The 19,168-nt window shown below is 35.3% G+C and overlaps 3 protein-coding genes across 5 annotated transcripts in view; 2 read left to right on the top strand and 1 right to left on the bottom strand.

Moving 5' to 3' along the window:
- Window positions 1–168: 168 nt before the first annotated feature.
- Window positions 169–941, top strand: LOC114365959 (vegetative cell wall protein gp1). Its single transcript, XM_028322707.1, has 2 exons — window positions 169–494; window positions 751–941. Exons 1-2 carry the CDS (start codon window positions 244–246, stop codon window positions 917–919), a joined length of 420 nt encoding a protein of 139 aa, XP_028178508.1. The 5' UTR covers window positions 169–243; the 3' UTR covers window positions 920–941.
- On the top strand, window positions 899–1,633 carry LOC114365958 (uncharacterized). Its single transcript, XM_028322706.1, has one exon. It carries the CDS (start codon window positions 922–924, stop codon window positions 1,621–1,623), a length of 702 nt encoding a protein of 233 aa, XP_028178507.1. The 5' UTR covers window positions 899–921; the 3' UTR covers window positions 1,624–1,633.
- Window positions 1,634–5,666: 4,033 nt separating this feature from the next.
- LOC114365957 (muscle calcium channel subunit alpha-1) overlaps window positions 5,667–19,168 on the bottom strand; it is a 55,988-nt gene continuing 42,486 nt past the window's right edge. The window contains exons 25-48 of one of the 3 annotated variants that reach the window (XM_028322703.1): window positions 19,004–19,141; window positions 18,518–18,632; window positions 18,107–18,237; window positions 17,772–17,916; window positions 17,615–17,695; window positions 17,401–17,505; window positions 17,280–17,318; window positions 16,919–17,104; window positions 16,692–16,791; window positions 16,433–16,611; window positions 16,260–16,357; window positions 15,922–16,010; window positions 15,687–15,827; window positions 15,077–15,242; window positions 14,654–14,662; window positions 13,739–13,904; window positions 13,160–13,280; window positions 12,768–12,846; window positions 12,264–12,356; window positions 10,505–10,542; window positions 9,472–9,548; window positions 7,526–7,632; window positions 6,628–6,694; window positions 5,668–6,396 (exon numbers count right to left, since the gene is read on the bottom strand). In XM_028322703.1, coding sequence (XP_028178504.1) covers window positions 6,325–6,396; window positions 6,628–6,694; window positions 7,526–7,632; window positions 9,472–9,548; window positions 10,505–10,542; window positions 12,264–12,356; window positions 12,768–12,846; window positions 13,160–13,280; window positions 13,739–13,904; window positions 14,654–14,662; window positions 15,077–15,242; window positions 15,687–15,827; window positions 15,922–16,010; window positions 16,260–16,357; window positions 16,433–16,611; window positions 16,692–16,791; window positions 16,919–17,104; window positions 17,280–17,318; window positions 17,401–17,505; window positions 17,615–17,695; window positions 17,772–17,916; window positions 18,107–18,237; window positions 18,518–18,632; window positions 19,004–19,141 — 2,542 coding nt within the window. In that variant the 3' untranslated portion in view covers window positions 5,668–6,324. Of the gene's footprint in view, window positions 6,397–6,627; window positions 6,695–7,525; window positions 7,633–9,471; window positions 9,549–10,504; window positions 10,543–12,263; window positions 12,357–12,767; window positions 12,847–13,159; window positions 13,281–13,738; window positions 13,905–14,653; window positions 14,663–15,076; window positions 15,243–15,686; window positions 15,828–15,921; window positions 16,011–16,259; window positions 16,358–16,432; window positions 16,612–16,691; window positions 16,792–16,918; window positions 17,105–17,279; window positions 17,319–17,400; window positions 17,506–17,614; window positions 17,696–17,771; window positions 17,917–18,106; window positions 18,238–18,517; window positions 18,633–19,003; window positions 19,142–19,168 lie in introns of all 3 variants that reach the window. The other 2 variants (XR_003656989.1, XM_028322705.1) reach the window with 2 other exon arrangements.

Raw genomic sequence — 19,168 nt, forward strand, 5'->3', positions numbered from 1 at the left:
CGTACATCATGCAGTCCTCGATACAAGACTGAAGTGTGGAAACTTTGTGGAAAGGACGTGTGAAATGGACCTTAGAAGGACCAGAAACAAAAATAAATCCTCCTTGCTAAAAGTAAATGGCAACTTGGCCAGCAACCATCGACTGACATATACAATGACATAGAAAATCTTATCCTCTGTCAGATCTTGCCAAACAGCCAAGCATCACAACCAAAACCAATAAAATGGACTAAACCCCGTAATATGAACCAGAAAAAGTGCCACGTAGAGCCGAATCCTCCCGTACCGCCACCAGACCCATGCACGCTACAGAAGATCAAACAGAAGGAGGCAGCTGGAATAACGATATGTCCTAAAGACCCTATACCTGAACCTGAACCAGCTCCTCCCTGCTTGGCAGTCTGTATTGAAAGGGTGAAGAATCCACCGATCCCCCCCACTCCTCCTTTTCCGATAGTTTGCCCTGTTGAGAGAGACCCTACTGGCACTGCAAGGTAACCAATTTTCAATTAAGTACATCATTCTTATACCTATGCAATAGTGTTGATATTAGTGTACTAAAGTGGATTATAAATATTTATGAGAGACGAATGCTTACTAATCGACTTTGGTGAAACTGGTATACCTACTTTAGCTCTTACACTGAAGTAGCATAGGCTATGATTTTTTTAATTCATGCGGGTGACATTGCCTACAAATATAATACCTATTTAGTTATCATGTAGCATAATTAAATTAACTTCTGAACAGGTGTGACGCCATATACAACGCCGACGCTGAGCAGCCTGACCTTCCGTGGCCTGGTTGTCCACCGCAGCCCCCTCTACCCCCACCACCAGAGATAGACCCCTGCGAACTACAGAGAAGAAAAGAGAAGAAAGCCGAATGTAAAGAAAGAATGAAACGATACCTCGAATAGCCATGGACCAATTTACAACTACCCCGAGCAGTTCCGACGTAGACCTCCTGATTGAAAAGTTTAAGGTTGAGGTTACTAGGAGCATCGATGAAGCAAGTTCAGATACGAGAAAACTTACATTGACATCTACATTCCTAAAACCTAAAACTTCAGAAATGAGTAACAACATTGATAAACAAATAACTGATTTGGAGAATATAATAAAGAAGCTACAAGATGAAATCACTGAAATGTCCAAAAACGCTGATCGTGAAGTAGAATATACTCCAATAATGTCCGAAGATCCTAGCAGAGTTAGACAAGGTTTGAGTAATGAGACAATCATTTTAGATAACAACTCTGATAATATTGAGGAAACAGAAAGTGTGAGAGACGCAATGAAAGGAAAAGAGAGCAAAAACTGTTTTGAGTCTGAACAGTACAACCACGTATTCCCACTTATGATCAGGGACGTTTTACTGCCTTTTGATGGTGGTCTGACAACTTGTGAGCATACCATTAACGATTTAAGAAGTTTAGATGGGTCTGAAAAGTTTTTAACTATAAAACAAGATGTTATAGACGTTTGGAATGGTCTGCCAGATTACACGCCGAAGGACAATTTGGAAGTACGCATTTGTGAATTACAACAAGAAATAACTGACCAAATGGAAACATTGAAAGATAACATTGAAGAATCCAGCGACCAGTTTCATGATGCCTAATAAAACTCTACACATGTACGTATTGTTTTTATTTTATAAAAAGTTAAGTATATTATTTGTAGGGGAGAATGAAATACGTTAGATTAAAATCTTTCCCAACAATTTATTCACAATAACAAATATATTCCATACAAAATACAACATTAAAATATATCTCGTCATATATCCAGAACATACATTAAAATAACTTAAGCAAGCAATATCTGACTAGACATAACTCTGAAAAATATTCATTCATTAATTTGTGTACGTTACTCCAGCTGGAAAGTAGCTCCTAGAGTGATATGAGTAGAACGTATAATTAGTTCCCAACATGGTGTAAATGTGCGCCGAATTAGAGATTAGTGCGTGCTGTCGTTTTGGTACAAAACGGAAAAAACGATTCCTGCTGGAGTAACGTTGTTCTAGCAGGAAAATTCTAAACGAATGATCGGAAAGAGAAAAACTGTGTACGAGCAGATAGCTTATATTTGTTCTATTATGTGAGCTGAAAATGTGATTTGTGCGTCTTCAGGTTTTCGAGATATTGCATTTCCTGCCAGGGTAACGTTTTGCAGAATGCTCTATCTCAATAACCGTTATATGTGCGCCTATAGAATAAACACACATGAGTAGCTCTTGATTTGTGCGTATATGTGAAAGAAACATGTTTATGAAAATATTTATAAATATCAAGTAATCGAGCTTTCTTCAAAATCCGAAAAAATCGTGTAGCGCCTGAATAACAAAATATACAAGCTCACTGAAAACTGTATTCGATCCTTCTTAAAGCATGACATAAAGAAAATTACATCAAAAACATAAAAAGTCATGAAAGTCTAACATGAAATTTGTTTTATTCATTTACATGTGAGATTTAGGTAATAATATTATTTTATCGTATTTAGTTTTTATTATTTGGTTTTGCAGTGTCACGTCTGACGAATCGGAAAAGTCTCACAAAATAAAAAATCATAAACCCTAATCAACANTCCGATAACATATTTTTATCCCAAATTCCTTGGTATCTTTCCTCAAAAACCTTCAAATCCTGGTGAAAACTTTCGCCATACTCAATACTCACGCTTTCCAGGTTCTCAGGAAAAAAATCCAGGTGAGAATGTAAAAAATGAATTTTTAACGACTTATTCACACCCATTCCTTGGTAATCCCAACTAATATTATAAATGCGAAAGTAACTCTGTCTGTCTGTCTGTCTGTCTGTTACGCTTTCCCGCTTAAACCTCGCAACCGATTTTGATGAAATTTGGCATAGAGATAGTTTGAGTCCCGGGAAAGAACATAGGATAGTTTTTATCCCGGTTTTTGAAACAGGGACGCGCGCGATAAAGTTTTTCTGTGACAGACAAAATTCCACGCGGGCGAAGCCGCGGGCGGAAAGCTATTCCTCAATAATTTGGAAACAATTTCCGCATAATTTTCAGAAAAATTAAAGTTTCCCAGGAAACTTCACTACTGCTATAAATTAATACCAAGCATCTTTCCCTTACTGGAATTACTGGGTAATGACGGATAAAGAACTTCTTCAGATTGTAGCACAGGTTTTGTGCCTGATGCAACATCAGAATATTGTATGTTCTTGGTTTTTGTTGTTAAAATCTGTAGTTTCATTGAGGCAGAAGTAACAGTCATTAGTGTGATTGGTTGGTTCTCTCCATAACATTGGGGTGCCGCATCGAATATTATGTTTTCTTTTTCCTGCAGCCTTGTGCAATAATATACTTCTCAAATTTTCGCACACTACACCAGGAACCCATTTTTTATCAGGTTTGTTACCGAGATTTGAAAGTAATAGAAATAGGACCTTTTTACGGCCTCAGTGCCTCAGTGATTGGTCTCTTCGTTTTTGACAATATAATTTGACCACAAACTTAGCAAAAGTTATTTGGGCTTAATTTACACTGCCTTGGTGACATTTTAAAACAAGTGAAAATGTTAAAATAATACTTAAACGCATTTAAAATAAAGTAGAAACTCCGACACTGCTAACAAGACAGCTTACTTAGGTTAATGTGGATATCTCAAAAACTTGACGTGATAAAAATATGAGACATATATTTTTGTAATAAGAGGGCTGGTAGAAAACACATCCAATATGATTATCTTTGTATCTTAAAAGTATTATTTACTAGCTTTCCGCCCGCGGCTTCGCCCGCGTGGAATTTTGTCTGTCACAGAAAAACTTTATCGCGCGCGTCCCTGTTTCAAAAACCGGGATAAAAACTATCCTATGTTCTTTCCCGGGACTCAAACTATCTCTATGCCAAATTTCATCAAAATCGGTTGCGAGGTTTAAGCGGGAAAGCGTAACAGACAGACAGACAGACAGACAGACAGAGTTACTTTCGCATTTATAATATTAGTTGGGATGACATAAAATCACAGATCAATATACATACCTACTTATAAATGTTTGTATGTTTTATTACTTACATACATAGTATTCGTTATGCAAATATTTCAAAGAATGCGCCCAATTTACGCATGACAATAGTAGTCAAAACTGTACAAAATTTTAGTTTTCTTACCACATTTACGGCTATTTCTCATCCTAAAGTGTAGGTAGGTATGCGTTATGAGCAAGATTTTTGAATCGGGGGACAAAACATCTATTAACTATAACTATATTCTGTCACCTATTATTGGTACTACATATTTGATAGAACTTACGAAGCACTTTCAGGATCAGTTACTAGTTTTTTGATATCTTGTATAGTTTAGAAATAACCGAGTGAGATCACTTATCGTTTCCACCCTGTATACCACGAACTGCGCGATTTGGGACATCTTTTTTATTACATTACTAGCTTTTGCACGCGGCTTCACAGGCGTGAAATTCAGTTTCACAGATCGTCGTAAATTATAGCTTATAATACTTACATATATTATTCTGGGTTATAAACAATAATACTGTAAAGTTTCATCAAAATCCGTTCAGCAGTTTTTGCGTGAAAGAGTAACAAACATCCAGACATCCATACAAACTTTCACATTTATAATATTAGTAGGATCAATAAAATTGTCCAATAATTATATTATTATGTCAACCATACCAACTATAGACTATATTAAATTCTTTAAAAAAATGTCATACATTAATTACATTTTATTTTTTTACTGGTTATTTTCTACTTCAGTGTACTTCGGTACAACAAATTTCAACCGGTTCGTGTGTAAAGTTAAGAAGGTCGTCGATAAGTATGAATCCGTCGCTTTTTTGTATGCATTCGAATTTGGTCGGATAACCAGCCGGTATTTACAATTTGATATTTTTATGCATATCTTTTTTTAAGCGATACATTCTAAGTTGAATATTGTATTTTATATTTGTTCAATAAACGCTCTAATTATACGGTTAACATCCGCTCATCTTGGTGTAGCTGATTCCTTGTATTTTGACGTCAAAGTTATAGCTCCGTCGTAATTACTTTTAGTGATATTATTCAATGACCCATGAATGTGCGTTTTTGAAACTTTCTATGGTTATAATACGTCTTAAGAAGGATCGAATACAGTTTTCAGTGAGCTTGTATGTTTTGTTATTCAGGCGCTACACGATTTTTTCGGATTTTGAAGAAAGCTCGATTACTTGATATTTATAAATATTTTCATAAACATGTTTCTTTCACATATACGCACAAATCAAGAGCTACTCGTGTGTGTTTATTCTATAGGCGCACATATAACGGTTATTGAGATAGAGCATTCTGCAAAACGTTACCCTGGCAGGAAATGCAATATCTCGAAAACCTGAAGACGCACAAATCACATTTTCAGCTCACATAATAGAACAAATATAAGCTATCTGCTCGTACACAGTTTTTCTCTTTCCGATCATTCGTTTAGAATTTTCCTGCTAGAACAACGTTACTCCAGCAGGAATCGTTTTTTTCGTTTTGTACCAAAACGACAGCACGCACTAATCTCTAATTCGGCGCACATTTACACCATGTTGGGAACTAATTATACGTTCTACTCATATCACTCTAGGAGCTACTTTCCAGCTGGAGTAACGTACACCATTAATTTTTAGATAAATAATAATATAATATCTGAACCAAGGTTTAATAAATAATGTGCTTCTCATGTTTAAATTATTCAGCTAAATATATTTTATAAGGCAAACATTTTGGCACATTTTTCAATATACAATTTTGGCATATATATTTGAATAAATAAGGCACATATCTACATACGTAGTATTGTGATTTGTGTGGTATAAATATATTTGTGTGATATAATAACCCATCTGTATTATTAATAAAATACTTTGTGATTTAAAATATTCAAATATACACTTCAAATAGATAATAATGATCAAATTGATCCTATGAGTAAAATGCAATCCGAGTAATAAATAGTTAATATTATACAATGTACTCGAGTACATAATAATACAAAATATATTTCCATTCTAAAATCACCATACAATAAAACGATAGATGGAAGGGAGTTAAAACAAAATGTAACCTACATCTTTCGGTCCACTTACAATTACGATTTATATTAAATATTATTCTAATCATTATCCAAAAGCTAAGCGGTTTATGTACAAAATTCGTCAAAAATTCTTCCTCTCACTAACACGAGTCAATCTGAGCTGGCTCACGGCCAGCTGACCAAACCCTTCAGGGTTCCAAACTTACACGGCAGTCAGCCGGTGCAAGTAAAAAGTGGGAATCCAAAAAATAGAGGCTTCTGTTATTTCTTTCGAGGCGGAGGCTGCATGGGGGGCTGGTGGAACGGATGGTACTGCCTGGCGAAGATGCTCTCCTGAAAAGGAAATAAGTAAGTAAGATACTTTTAATTTTATTGGCAAGCAACTACTTTTTGACAAGTTACTGTATTACGGTCGAGAGATTGGAATTCTAAATAATTTTTATGATTGATCCTAATTATCATGTTTCCCACTCTATTTTATAAAAATATTATAATGCATTCAAGAATTCATAAAGACTTCATAAATGTAGTCAGTCACATTAATTTTAATTTAATTTAACTTACCACGTTGTTGTGCGCGTTTTGAGCCGCACTCATTTTTCTTTCTTGTAAAATTATTTGATTGGCAGCGCTATAAAACAAAATTCATGTAAAACGATTTTGATTACATTTTGCTAAATTATTAGTCAAGAGTTTGAGAAAACAAACCAAGCAAACCAAGAGTTAAGCTTAGTCAGTTTTCCACAGGTTTGTACAGTTTGAAGTTTGCACAGAACTATGGAAAACTGCCTCAGCTAAGCTAAACTACCTTATCGTGGCTCGTGGTCTACAACCTGCATTTGGGTCATTGTTAAACCATAGCCTGTTAAATACTGTTTATCTTTTACATCTGTTAGATACACTCAACATCAAATAAACCGCACCTTTCGCGACGCATTCAATTTCATTCTTAATTCATTTAAGAAAAACACATTTAATTTCTTAATAAACGATTAACATAATATTATACCATAAATGTGACTTGAAAAAAGACCTCACTTTGGGCTCACCTCTGAGATCAATTAGAGCAAATTTTATGGTTATAAAACCAAATAATGATCACACGTGTCCTCTTTAAAAGATGGATAGTGATTAATCCCAACTTAACAGTTTTATAGCCATAAAAGTTGGCTCAAGCGTGACTACCTATTTTTTTAAGAAGTGACTCTGGATCCTTCTAAAGATACATTTTTGGAGTAAAAACCCTTCCTTTAATGAAATGAAGTTTAGAACTAGGCTTTTGAATGGTGCCAATATTGGTGGGAAATGGTGATGCATACGTTTGAAAGTGCTTGTCGCGGGGGGTGCGATTTATTTAATGTCGAGTGTATTTTGAATATCTTTCCAAGATCTACTCTCATAACTTTTGGACTGTCTCATCAAGTAGTAAAACTGGCACTTCTAAAATAAGTGGTGATCTCACGTGTCCATCTCTTCCTGCGTGAGGTCGAGCGCCTCCTGCATCTCACGCGAGGTACTCTGGATGAACTCTCTGTCGCAGTACTTGCCTAACCCCTGCTCCGTTAGTACCTGGCAAAAACAATTAAAAATGAGTCAAAATTATGTTTGTGGTCAAATGTTTTCGTTCGTCCGTTTCAGCCATAAACGTCTACTGGCTGGACAAAGGCCTCCCCGAAGAATTTCCTCAACAGCTCATTAGACCTTAGATCGTCGGTCCACCTAATGGAGGGCCTGCATAAGTTCTATTAGACCAATATTTTTCGGCTTACAAAAAGACTACGAGTCTTTAACACGTCGTCTCTTTGTCCCGTTAACACGCCATCCCGTTTTTTGCAGGATCCAGTTTAGTAGTAATACTACCTACGTGTTTTAATAGATACTAAACATTCACACGAACATCCAGTATCACGCATAAAACCTATGCGTTCGAATTTGGAATTTATTTGATTTGGAAACTGGACTAGTAAAAAAATGATCCAGTTTACAAGTATTGTTTGATAGAAGTGTTCCCACAAACAGCTTCCAGCACAATATTTTTGTCTGTACCGCAAAAAACGTACCAAAAAACGGGAGACTGTCGTGAAGACAAGACAAGTTCAATAGTGCAGAATCCCGCCAAACTTGATTACCGTGGAAAAGGGCCCAATAACAATAATACGGCGCCAAAATTATAAATAGAATGCGTATTTCCGTTCCTATTTCAAATTTAGCTCTAACGATAGTTATCGTCATCATAAAATATTAACATTTATTTAAAAAAAAATCCGCCTTTAGACTCAAAAAAATACATTCCCTGTCTTTCACATTATACTGGAAAGAGTGTGAAGACAAACACGGGAGGATTTGTATTGATTGACAACATTGATTTGAAATCAGTTTGGCGTGGAATTTGCAATCGAACACATCTCCTGCACTACGTACGCTCAGTCCTATTGCTTTGGACTGAGTTTATTTATGTTTTTTTTTATATTATTCTTTTTGGAGATGACTCGCAAGTTGTGATAATATACTAATACACAAATAAATAGTGTGCGCTATGGCAACACTGAGTAGTACGGCCCGGTGGGGGTCAGTCGTATTCGGGCCGCCGCACGGTACGAACGTGAGTTCTTGCTGCTAGCTCGTACAGTTTTAGCACATACCAGTGTTTTATTTAATACACAAGTGTATAGTGGATTAGACAGTGCATTGTTTTTGGGTGTGAAACTGTGTACGTATCACTTATATATAGGATACCGAAGAAAGCAGATAGTGTACCGCCTTTGTGCCAATGCTTTAAGAAGTTTAGCTCAGGGCAGTTTTCACTAAGGATTCAGGTGAGTCTTGTTTCATATACATTTTCTCTCCACCTACCTAACTGCATGTTTATTTTACAATATTCATGTGCAAAGCTGTTTTAGCCATAGCGTTTTTGGTATACAGGAGTGTTGTTTATTTAGGAAAATGAACTAGTAACTAGTAGGTAAACCAGAGCAATAAATTCTCAGTCTTAGATTACGGGTTAGCTATTTACGTTTGTAGTAATCGAGTAGGGATATTTGGGACATGTATAATTTCCCTGAAATAGGGCCTATAATACTGTTAGTACAAGGTGGGTCGACGACCTCATAAAGGTAGCAGGAAGGCGCTCGGTGAAGGCCACTACCAACCGGGCAGTATGGAAATTATTGGGGGAAACCTATGTATGCAGTGGACGCCCTGTGGCCGAAATTATGGTGGTGGTAGTGATAACGATTATGTTGTAAACAAAAATCATCATCATCATTTCAGCCACAGGACGTCCACTGCTGAACATAGGCCTCCCCCAGGAGGGGCAGGGAGCGGCCTGCATCCAGCGCTTCCCTGCCACTTTTATCAGGTCATTGGTCCACTTTGTGGCAAAATATAAATATTATATTTGTAACTTACCCGTGAAATAAGATTCTCCGCGGGATTCTCTACACAATAAGGCACGTTGTTGTTCTGTTTCCTTGCACTGTCACGAGCTGGACAAACAAAGGTTAAAGCCATAGTGTTAATTAAAGAAAGAAAAGAATAATCTCACAGATGCCAGCGCACTTCCACAGAGAAACTATGATGGCGAAAACCTTTCAGAAAAATTCTGTTGTTCTGTTGTGTTTATTCCGCCGCTGGACTATTGTGGTGAGCTCAGTCGTGATACAAGCATATTTAGCTTAGTACGAGGGGCTAACGGGTAAAAAAATATGTAAAAAAATATTTAAAAAATGTATAAAAGTAATCCTTATTTCCTCAACATCAATTATGAAGCAATAAAGATATTATGATTATGATTATTATTATAGTAAGTTTCTTTCGCCATTAAGGGTTCTGGTAGAAGTGCACTTACTATAAATGTCTTTAATATTAACAAACCAGTAAACTAAAGGCAAATGAAGCCCTTAAAACTTCTCATAAATGTACCTAATTATTAAATTACCCATGCTCCTAAGGAAGATTCACTAAAAATGTTGTCCAAAACATGCTTACACGGTTTTGATATCGTTTAATTTCGACTTTTTTCTTGATTTACTCTTAATATCAAATAATTTTGTTCTACGCAAGTACGAGTATGTACACTACGTCATTTTGGAAGTTCATAAAATGTTAAAATCTTATGCTATGTTTTCTTGATGATTAAAGTTCTTGAAAACACCTTAAATATTTTCCATATACATGCATTCATTTTTGATATTATTATAATAAAATCGTATTAATAACAACAAAAACACATGCAAATATTAAAGTATGATAGTAAAATGCATTCATTTATTGTTGGAAAATAACTATTTTAAATGAAAAAAAAAAATTCATAAGATAAGTACAAAATAAATACTTCTACGAAGGGCATAATTTTTTAGTTAATAGGAAAAAACTGTAAGAATTTCATATAGAAATGTTGTTTATAAATGCAAACAATCACAACACACTAAAACAAACTTACAGTTGTTTTTCATCTGCACTAAATCGTTCGATGTTTTTCTGTAAACGTTACATTGTTGTTGTTACATTTGTACCGAAACTGTACATTTTTTTGGTAACCAACATATTTTTTAGGTTACATATTTTTTTAAATGCCTCCACCACTATTAAAAGGAAAGCTGTATAGTATTTTTATTTTATTTTTACGTGGTTTTAACAATAATAAATAATAAAAAAATAAAAAAAAATGTGAAGATTAAATATTTAAAAAATGTGTATAAATAATAAAATGTACAGTGCCTGTACAAACAGTTAAAACAATTTTAATGTGCTATGATTCGACGTAAAATAAAAGCTTGATCCACATTTAGTACAGAAATAATATTATATTAATAACACATAATTTAAGATCTGCAATATACTTATTAGTACAGCACGCTTATCAATATTTTAAAATAAAAATTAAATACGTAGATAAACATAATAGAAGATGAATCTCTTTAATACAGTTTCTTGAAAAAAATATGAAGTCATAAATAAAATAAATGAAGCGCTACTAAGTAACAAAAACTAAAGGAAAGTAATATGACACAAATTGACAAAATAAACTAAAGCCTGGTCCGTGAGCACGTAGAATTTTGTCCAATGACCCCAAGCTACCCATCCTTATCGCTCGCGCGTAATTATATTGCTGTCGCGACTGTGCGACGGGCGCCCGCAGTGAGTGTGCGAGCGCGACAGCAACATAAATACGCGCGAGCGATAAGGTTGGGTAGCTTGGGGTCATTGGACTAAATTCTACGTGCTTACGGACCAGGCTTTAAACAGAATAGTAATAAGTGTGCGCAACAATAATAAAAAACCTACTACATTTTATATTTCTAGCGTTTAACTCAATCAGTGCCTGAGGTATGGCAGCGGCACGGGTTACGGTTGAACCGCCTCTGTGGTCTAGTGGTAAGACCACCTGCTTCAGACGCAGAGGTCCCGGGTTCGATTCCCAGTGGGGGCAGATTTTTCTGTTCGGTTTGGTTGGTGTTAGGGCTTACAATATACAGGGTGGAATTTTGTAATGCCACCTGGAGGGAAAGTACTCTTAATACTGTAGATAGAAAATTTTACTTAAAGAAAACATTCCTTTATTTTTGAAGACAAAGAGAACTGCATTCAAAGATTTTTGAAAATTTTTCGAAAATTCACTAAGTAGGTACCATACCATAAAATTTTCTGTAAATAATTAAAATAATTTAAGATTTCATGGTTTTTTCCTTTCATTTAATTTATCAAGTTTGTTAGAGAGATTTCATTTATAAACTTAACACTAACGATCGATGCAATAAAAATACAGGGTGAATTTTTTAACTTTTAGTTGGTTCGATTTCCGTGTGTGGAATGCAAATTTTTGGAAATCTTTGAATGCAGGTCTATTTCTATTCAAAAATAAAGGAATGTTTTCTTTGAGTAAAATTTTCTATCTACAGTATTAAGAGTACTTTCCCTCCAGGTGGCATTACAAAATTCCACCCTGTATAGGGCTAAGTCCGCCTGGCTAGCTACCACCATTTTACCTAAGTCTGTCGCCATAACAACAATGTTAACATGTTGTGTTCCGGCAGTTAGAGGTGAGATAGCCAGTTCCTCCGTGGTTGAGGATTCCGGGTGAAGCTCGCTTCCACCTTCGGCCTGATCATCACTTACCATCAGGTGAGATACAGGCCAAGAGCTTCCTCGTTGTGGATAAAAAAAAAAAAAAAAAAACCTACAGTAAGTGCATAACTTACTCTATTGCTCTGAATATCCGTTCAGAGTCCTTTCCGTGGAGAAGAGGCTGCATGGCTATTTCCTCGTCACTATGGTTACCATCGTCAAGTTTTCTAAAAAAAAAAAAAATAATATGTAGAGCTATAAGCTTTACAGACGAGCAACAGTATATCAGCGACTGAAGCCGGTGACGATCGGCGACAATCGCCGACGACAGATATTCAAATTAGACAATAGTCGCCGATGCATCGCGAATACCACAGGTGGTCGCCGATAGTCGCGATGCATCAGCATCAATATGTCACTAATGTCAATATGTCATGACAGCTGGAAGAGGAAGAAAGGTGGTTGTCGGAGATTGTCGCCAACAGTTGCCTACGTCGCCTACCAATGTCAAAAGTCGCTCGTGTGTGAGCTCTCTAAGAATGAATTTTCGGAAATCTAAAATTAGTCTTTCTAAAGTTAGTATAAAATTTTATGTTACGTGTTTTAGAAGTTACAATAATCCATGTTGGTCTACTTACATTTCTTCCTCTGGTATTTTACCATCCATACCAAGTTCTCTTCGCATCATGGAACTTAATGATGAACTTTCTTGTTTATCTGAAAATTAATAAAATTAAAACATCATCATCATCATCATAAAGTCAGCCACGTCCACGTCTGCATATAGGCCTCCCCATTGGGGGATGTGATTGTGTGATGACGAAGTCATTGGACTTCGTCATCACACGGAAACAATACGAGTATACATATTAAAAAATAAATAAAATAAAAATAAAAATAAAAATCATTTATTTTCAGACAAAAGTAGTCCATAGTTTGGTTAGTAACAATTTGAACTTAGATATAATATATATAATATATATAATATTAATACGTTAAAGTCATACAAATATAAATAATGATAACTTACTTGCTGGCATTTTGAGTTTAACAGAAGGCTGTGCTCCTTTCTTATCAACTTTGCCGTAGAAACTCTCCCGGCCGTGTTTCTTTATACTGGTCCAGACAGCTCCAAATAATGTATGATTACGCTGAAATCATGTATCTCACTTAGTTTTTAGGCAGTAACATAATAGTTTCTTGGCAGTACGAGTATGACCTTTGTTGGTCACCTGTCATCCGCTTTGCAATGGAGGGAAGTTGAACCTTATCTTCGAACTCCTCCTATGTTCTTCTGATTAATTTCGTTGAGGGTCCAATGACAGTTTAACTTTCACACGGAACAAACTTGACCTTCACTGGTTGGGTTTTTATTGGCGGTCAAGTTGTAGATCCTGGTTACACTGGAGTTGCAGTGGTGGGAACGAGAGGTGGGAATAGTACGATTACCTTGCAGTGTGGTTCTCCGGAAAAATAGAATAGGATGACTCCCACGCATCCCATCTGGCTAGTGTGGGGAATGTAAGTCAAATCCTCCATTTGCGTCTGGTAAATTAGAGAGAGTCATGCTCCTACAGTGAATACTAAATGATTTGATAGTGAATCTTACCCTATGCATAGGTTCGACAGTCTCCGCGACCACTTCGTCCAGATTCCCTGATATCGCTCTTTTTAGTTCCGGTCCAGCATCGCAAAGAGTCCGCAGACCAGCTTGCAGAGTCTTCTGAACTGACACTGCAGCACCTGCAGCCGCCTGTTCCTTCCGCTTCCGGAACCTGTCATAGTTGTCATATTTACACAGAAGCCACAAAAATAAAACTTCGCGGTTAATCTTTTCAAAACCCTTTACTACTGTTACTAATCAATTAGGGTTTTAAATGGAATAAATTAATGTCTGGTTGTATTTTGACATTTGACATTCACTTTGACCAAAACATGTCTTCTCAGTGACGTTACAATCATTTGCACTGTAAAGTGTTTCGAATCGCATCTTAAGTAACAGAAGCCAATCAAATTATAGACATGCAAACGTTTGGACGTACACAAAATAAAATTTGCCCACGCTGAAAAAACACTCAAACTTAAAATTAAAAGTTCTGTGCGGATCCGAAGCAAGTGATTGTAAAAACAACAAAAACACGGAGAAAACATGCTTTAAAACTTTATGAATCAGTTTTGAAAAAAAGTAAAATCATGCTGTGAAGGGACTTGGTATGCATGGGATTGGATCAATCCTAAAGATATTATGGGGGAAAGCTGAAAACGAAAGATGGAGGCATCGTGCAATCATCACTAAAACGTGTCAATTGCCTGCTAAGCTCAGAAATCAAAATTGACAATTGGATGATACTAAAAATTTCAAAGGGGGTATTATACAAAATCAAAATCGTGATAAAAGTGATAAAAAAATCTCGAAAGCGACATCCTTGGGACAATAACAAACTGGTATGGATCCCAAAGATGGGCAAGCGTAAATACAGCGGAATAAATCGCCGAGTTGCAAAAAACTTGGATGTCGACTTACGCATGGTTCCTATAAAAACAGAAATAGCATTAGTTATTTCATTAAAATATACCTCCAATGTCCAATTTCACTCTAAACAAATTTTGTTGTTCAAGGAAAGTGGACCAATTATGGAATATGTTTAGTTTTTCTTTATTTGGAAAAATACAGATAGCATAATTATTATAAAAATGAGTTTGACATAAAGCCTAGAAGTTTTCAATACAGTTAAGGAGTATTATCAAATACCCATGAGAAATAAAATAACAAAAAAAATATAAAGTATTCCAATAGTTTATTTCTCGTTTATGATAATTTGATTGATTAAATAAAAATAACTGACGTACTACGTACGCAAAAATAAACATGACTCCACAAATAAATATTTTATGATTGTTATAAAGAAGAAAGCTATATGGATGACATAGTAATACATTCACTAACCTTCTAAAGTAATCTTGGATCAAGAACGTGGCGTAGAACTTGCCCACCGTGATCTCATTGGGATCTCCTGGTGGAGGAACTACTTGGTCTAAGAGCTTTGGCGATGTTCTCTTCCAAACTTTCTTTATGATGGCTCGGAGTTCGGTATTACATTCGTCGATGACTCCTGTGAAAATATGTTAAGTCATGTAAATACATTTGCTCTATTCAGTAAAAGGAGAAGGCACAGTTAATGTACAAATGATGTGCTAGCACAGTTAGCGTCAAAAAATTCGTGACACCCAAAAAGTGCGCATCACGTCTTTAAATAAATAAATAAATATCCTTGGACATTTTACACTGCACCGCTAGCCCAAAACAAAGCAAAGCTTGTACTTTAAATAATACATAAATCTTTATTTTACTCACACAAAAAATCGTACATGGGAATAAGGTTATGTTGTCAACTTTTTAGATATTACGAACTATTTGACATTGACTGTACCAATTTAGTTAAAATCCAGTTTGATCCACAATTAAAAAGATTACAATGTTTCATAAGGGCATAAGGTGTGTGCTGTGTTTGTTGCTCAATGTCAAAATATTTTAAGGACTTCATTATTTTACAAACCTGTCGTCTTAATTTGCAATTGCGTCCTCACAACAGCGAACAGTGTGGCGTTAAAGTTGACTGTACCATCTGAGTTTAAAGGCATGTTCATTGACACGAGACGCTTGCACGCCGTCCGATGGGGGCAGAGTTTTCCAAAACCTTAGAGATATAATATTTTGAACCTCATGAAATGAAAAACAAAACCACTTTTGACTGGTACCTACAATCATTGAAGAAAAATTGTGATACTTACCTAGCGGTGGACTTATCTTTCTAAGTAACGTCACTACGTCCAAATGCTTGATACGTCCTTTGGCGTCCGGGTCATATTCACTCCAAAGCCTACGCAATATTAATGAAACGAATGTTATTTCAACACAGTAAATAATTTGGTTATTCATGGTTGCTTTAAAAATACACGACATCGTCATTAAATTTCACAAAAACAAAAAAACAAAATTCTTCTTGCACATTGTTACTACTTACCAACCAACCATTTATCATACTTTGAACTACGAGTAAGAAAATTTGGTTCAAAACTAATTAAAAAAAATCTGTATACTTAATTTAAATGGTAAATTAAAACCATACCTAACAAACTCATCGAGGTGGTGGGGTCCCAATATAGACCAATCCCTTGTAAGATAGTCGAAGTTGTCCATGATAACGGCCACGAATAAGTTGATGATCTAAAAGAAATAAATTAAGTTATGATTTGCAAAGTGAACGAATCAAAAAACAAATATGACAGTCTTTTTTCTCACCAAGAATGTACAAAGCAAAGAGAAAGAGATAAAGTAAGGGAAAGCCATCCAAGTTCCGCACTCTGAAGGTTCATCAGGGTTGGGAACATCGTTATCAGGGACGATACAGCCTGGAGGCTCTCCAGGTCTCTCCATCGTGTTATTTGATAAGGCCATCATTATCTCTTGCCATGCTTCACCTGAAAGTACAATTTTCTTGATTAATTTTATTCTCCTAAACGCTTAAGAAATTACTTCACAAAGTATGAAAAAATCTTACCTGTAGCAGATCTGAACAGTACCATGAGAGCACTTCCGAATGTTTGGAAATTGTTATGCCTGGTGATCACCTCGTTATCAAGCTCTATTTTACCGAATAACTACAAAAAAATAATTGTATTCATCAAAACAACAATATCATCCATGTAAATACACAAAATGAAAATGACTCATGCATAGTTTTTCAAAAAGAAAATATTAAAATGGAACATTTAGATATCCATATACCTGCATTCCAACCACAGCGTAAATGAAAAACAGTAGCACAATCAACAGCGCTACATATGGAAGGGCCTGAAATGATTTGATGAAAGTCCACAGTAAAGTCCTGATTCTCTCTCCTCTTGATAGTAGTTTTATCAAACGCATGGCTCGGAACAAACGAAAGAACGTGATGTATTTCAATAGAGTTCCCTGTAACAGTAAAACAAAGTACAATTGCAGTAAAAATATGAGACCTAATATGAATGAACAGTAATTTATCAGCGTTTTAAAAATGCTTATATTGCTTATGGAACAGTTAATTGAATTTGATACTATGTACCTATAAGATTTAATAAAATGGATATTGGACAAACAGAATACGTACCTCGTCCAATTTCTTTTTAGTGCTGGATAGTTCATCAAACTGAAAAAGAAATAATCATAAGTTTCAAAAACTATCATGATTGCTCTAAATATTATGTTTTTAGTTTTTTAAAAGTTCTTACAAAAACAGGCGGTTTATTTTCATTCACTTGAGTTACAACGATGTCTATTATACTACCGACCACCAAAATAAAATCAGTTGTATTCCAAGCGTCACCAAAGTAATTCTGTAATCAAATATAAAGTACAAAAATATTGTAGTTATTTTTTCAAGTAAGTTTCATTAAATCAATCCACTTCATAAAGATTTTCAAACATTTCCAAGATAATATTTACCTTAAATCGGAAAGCTGCCAGTTTAAAAACAAATTCGAGCATGAAAACTGTGGTCAGGATCATATTCAGAAAATCTAGATACTGAAAAAATAACAAAATCCATCAATGTAAGATCCAAAACAATGTTACAAAATTCAATAGTAAAATAGAGTTATACTTTTTTGTATTCAGGAGTAGCTCCGTGGAACTTCATCATAAGGGCGACAGTATTTAGCACGATAAAGAAGAATATGAAATATTCAAACTTCTGTGACGTCACAAACCACCATGTCTTGTACTGGATGCGATGTTTTGGAATGTACCTAAAATAATACAAAATTATAATAAACAATAATATCACATAAAGGGAGCAACTTTAGACGGTCTTATTGCTAGAAAAAGATCTCTCGCAGACAGCTTTAAAACAAGTCAAATCAAAAACTAACAAGAGAAATACAATTATTTAAGATTTTTTTTCGCTATTTCATAATTTAATATCTTTTATTAACGTACCTCCTTATAGGTTTTGCTTTCAAAGCAAATTCAATACAATTTCTTTGATTCTTATCCAATTCACAATCTTTGAACTCCTGTTCACCCTCTTTTTGGAATGTCACTATGACGAAACCTACGAAGATATTCACCTGAAATATTAAACCACTTATTAATTTATGAGTTTTTACACCAAAAGGGTATTTTTGTATTTATTTGTCGTGTTTTTGGACTCTCTTACGAATCTGAGTAAGACACTGTGTCAAGTTTTAATCAAGTTCATAAAGTTGAAAAATACTAAACCAACGAACTATGAATATTATTATGTCAATTCCTGTGATTATCTGACACCAAAATAGTGACCTTAGTTCCTTAGACCCGTACGAATAGAAGGAAAATAATTATAGTTATTAAGGATTAAAAAACACTTACCATGAAGAAAGCTATAACAATAATGTAACTGATATAGAAAAATGCAACAAGAGGTCTGGAATTTTCAATTGGTCCATGATTTTCTTCGTTGGAATCCATTGATGTAGATAGCAAACTGAAAACAGAAGGAAAAGCTGTTAATAGTGTATCATAGGTTCGATTCCTGATCAGTGAAAGTTTATTTCCTTAATTGGCAAGTAACTAAGTATAATGCGAGTAAAATTAGCATAATACTTTCTGTCAAATAGAAATCGACATTTTTTTTTGTTTTTCTAGACGATTTTCTAGCATGATTTATGGACTAAGGATCGAAATTCATCATCATCATCATCTCAGCCATAGGATGTCCACTGCTGCACATAGGCCTCCCCCAATGCTTTCCATGCTGCCCGGTTGGTAGCGGCCTGCGTCCAGCGCCTTCCTGCTACCTTTAAGATGTCGTCGGTTCGGAAGATTGACATTGATGATAAAATATTTTAGACTCACTTGGGCCATCCCTCAAATGTCGACACAGTGAACAGAGTCAGCATACCGCTGAGAACATCGTCAAAGTTGAACTTATTCTTCGTCCACACTCTGTTTTCGATTTCTGGCTTACCATTATTATAAACAAGGTATGAGCCTCTGAAAATTACACATTTTTATAGAATG

Source organism: Ostrinia furnacalis, unplaced genomic scaffold, assembly GCF_004193835.3.
Source record: "Ostrinia furnacalis isolate ACB-3 unplaced genomic scaffold, ASM419383v2 OfSCF7708, whole genome shotgun sequence".
Lineage (NCBI taxonomy): Eukaryota > Metazoa > Arthropoda > Insecta > Lepidoptera > Crambidae > Ostrinia > Ostrinia furnacalis.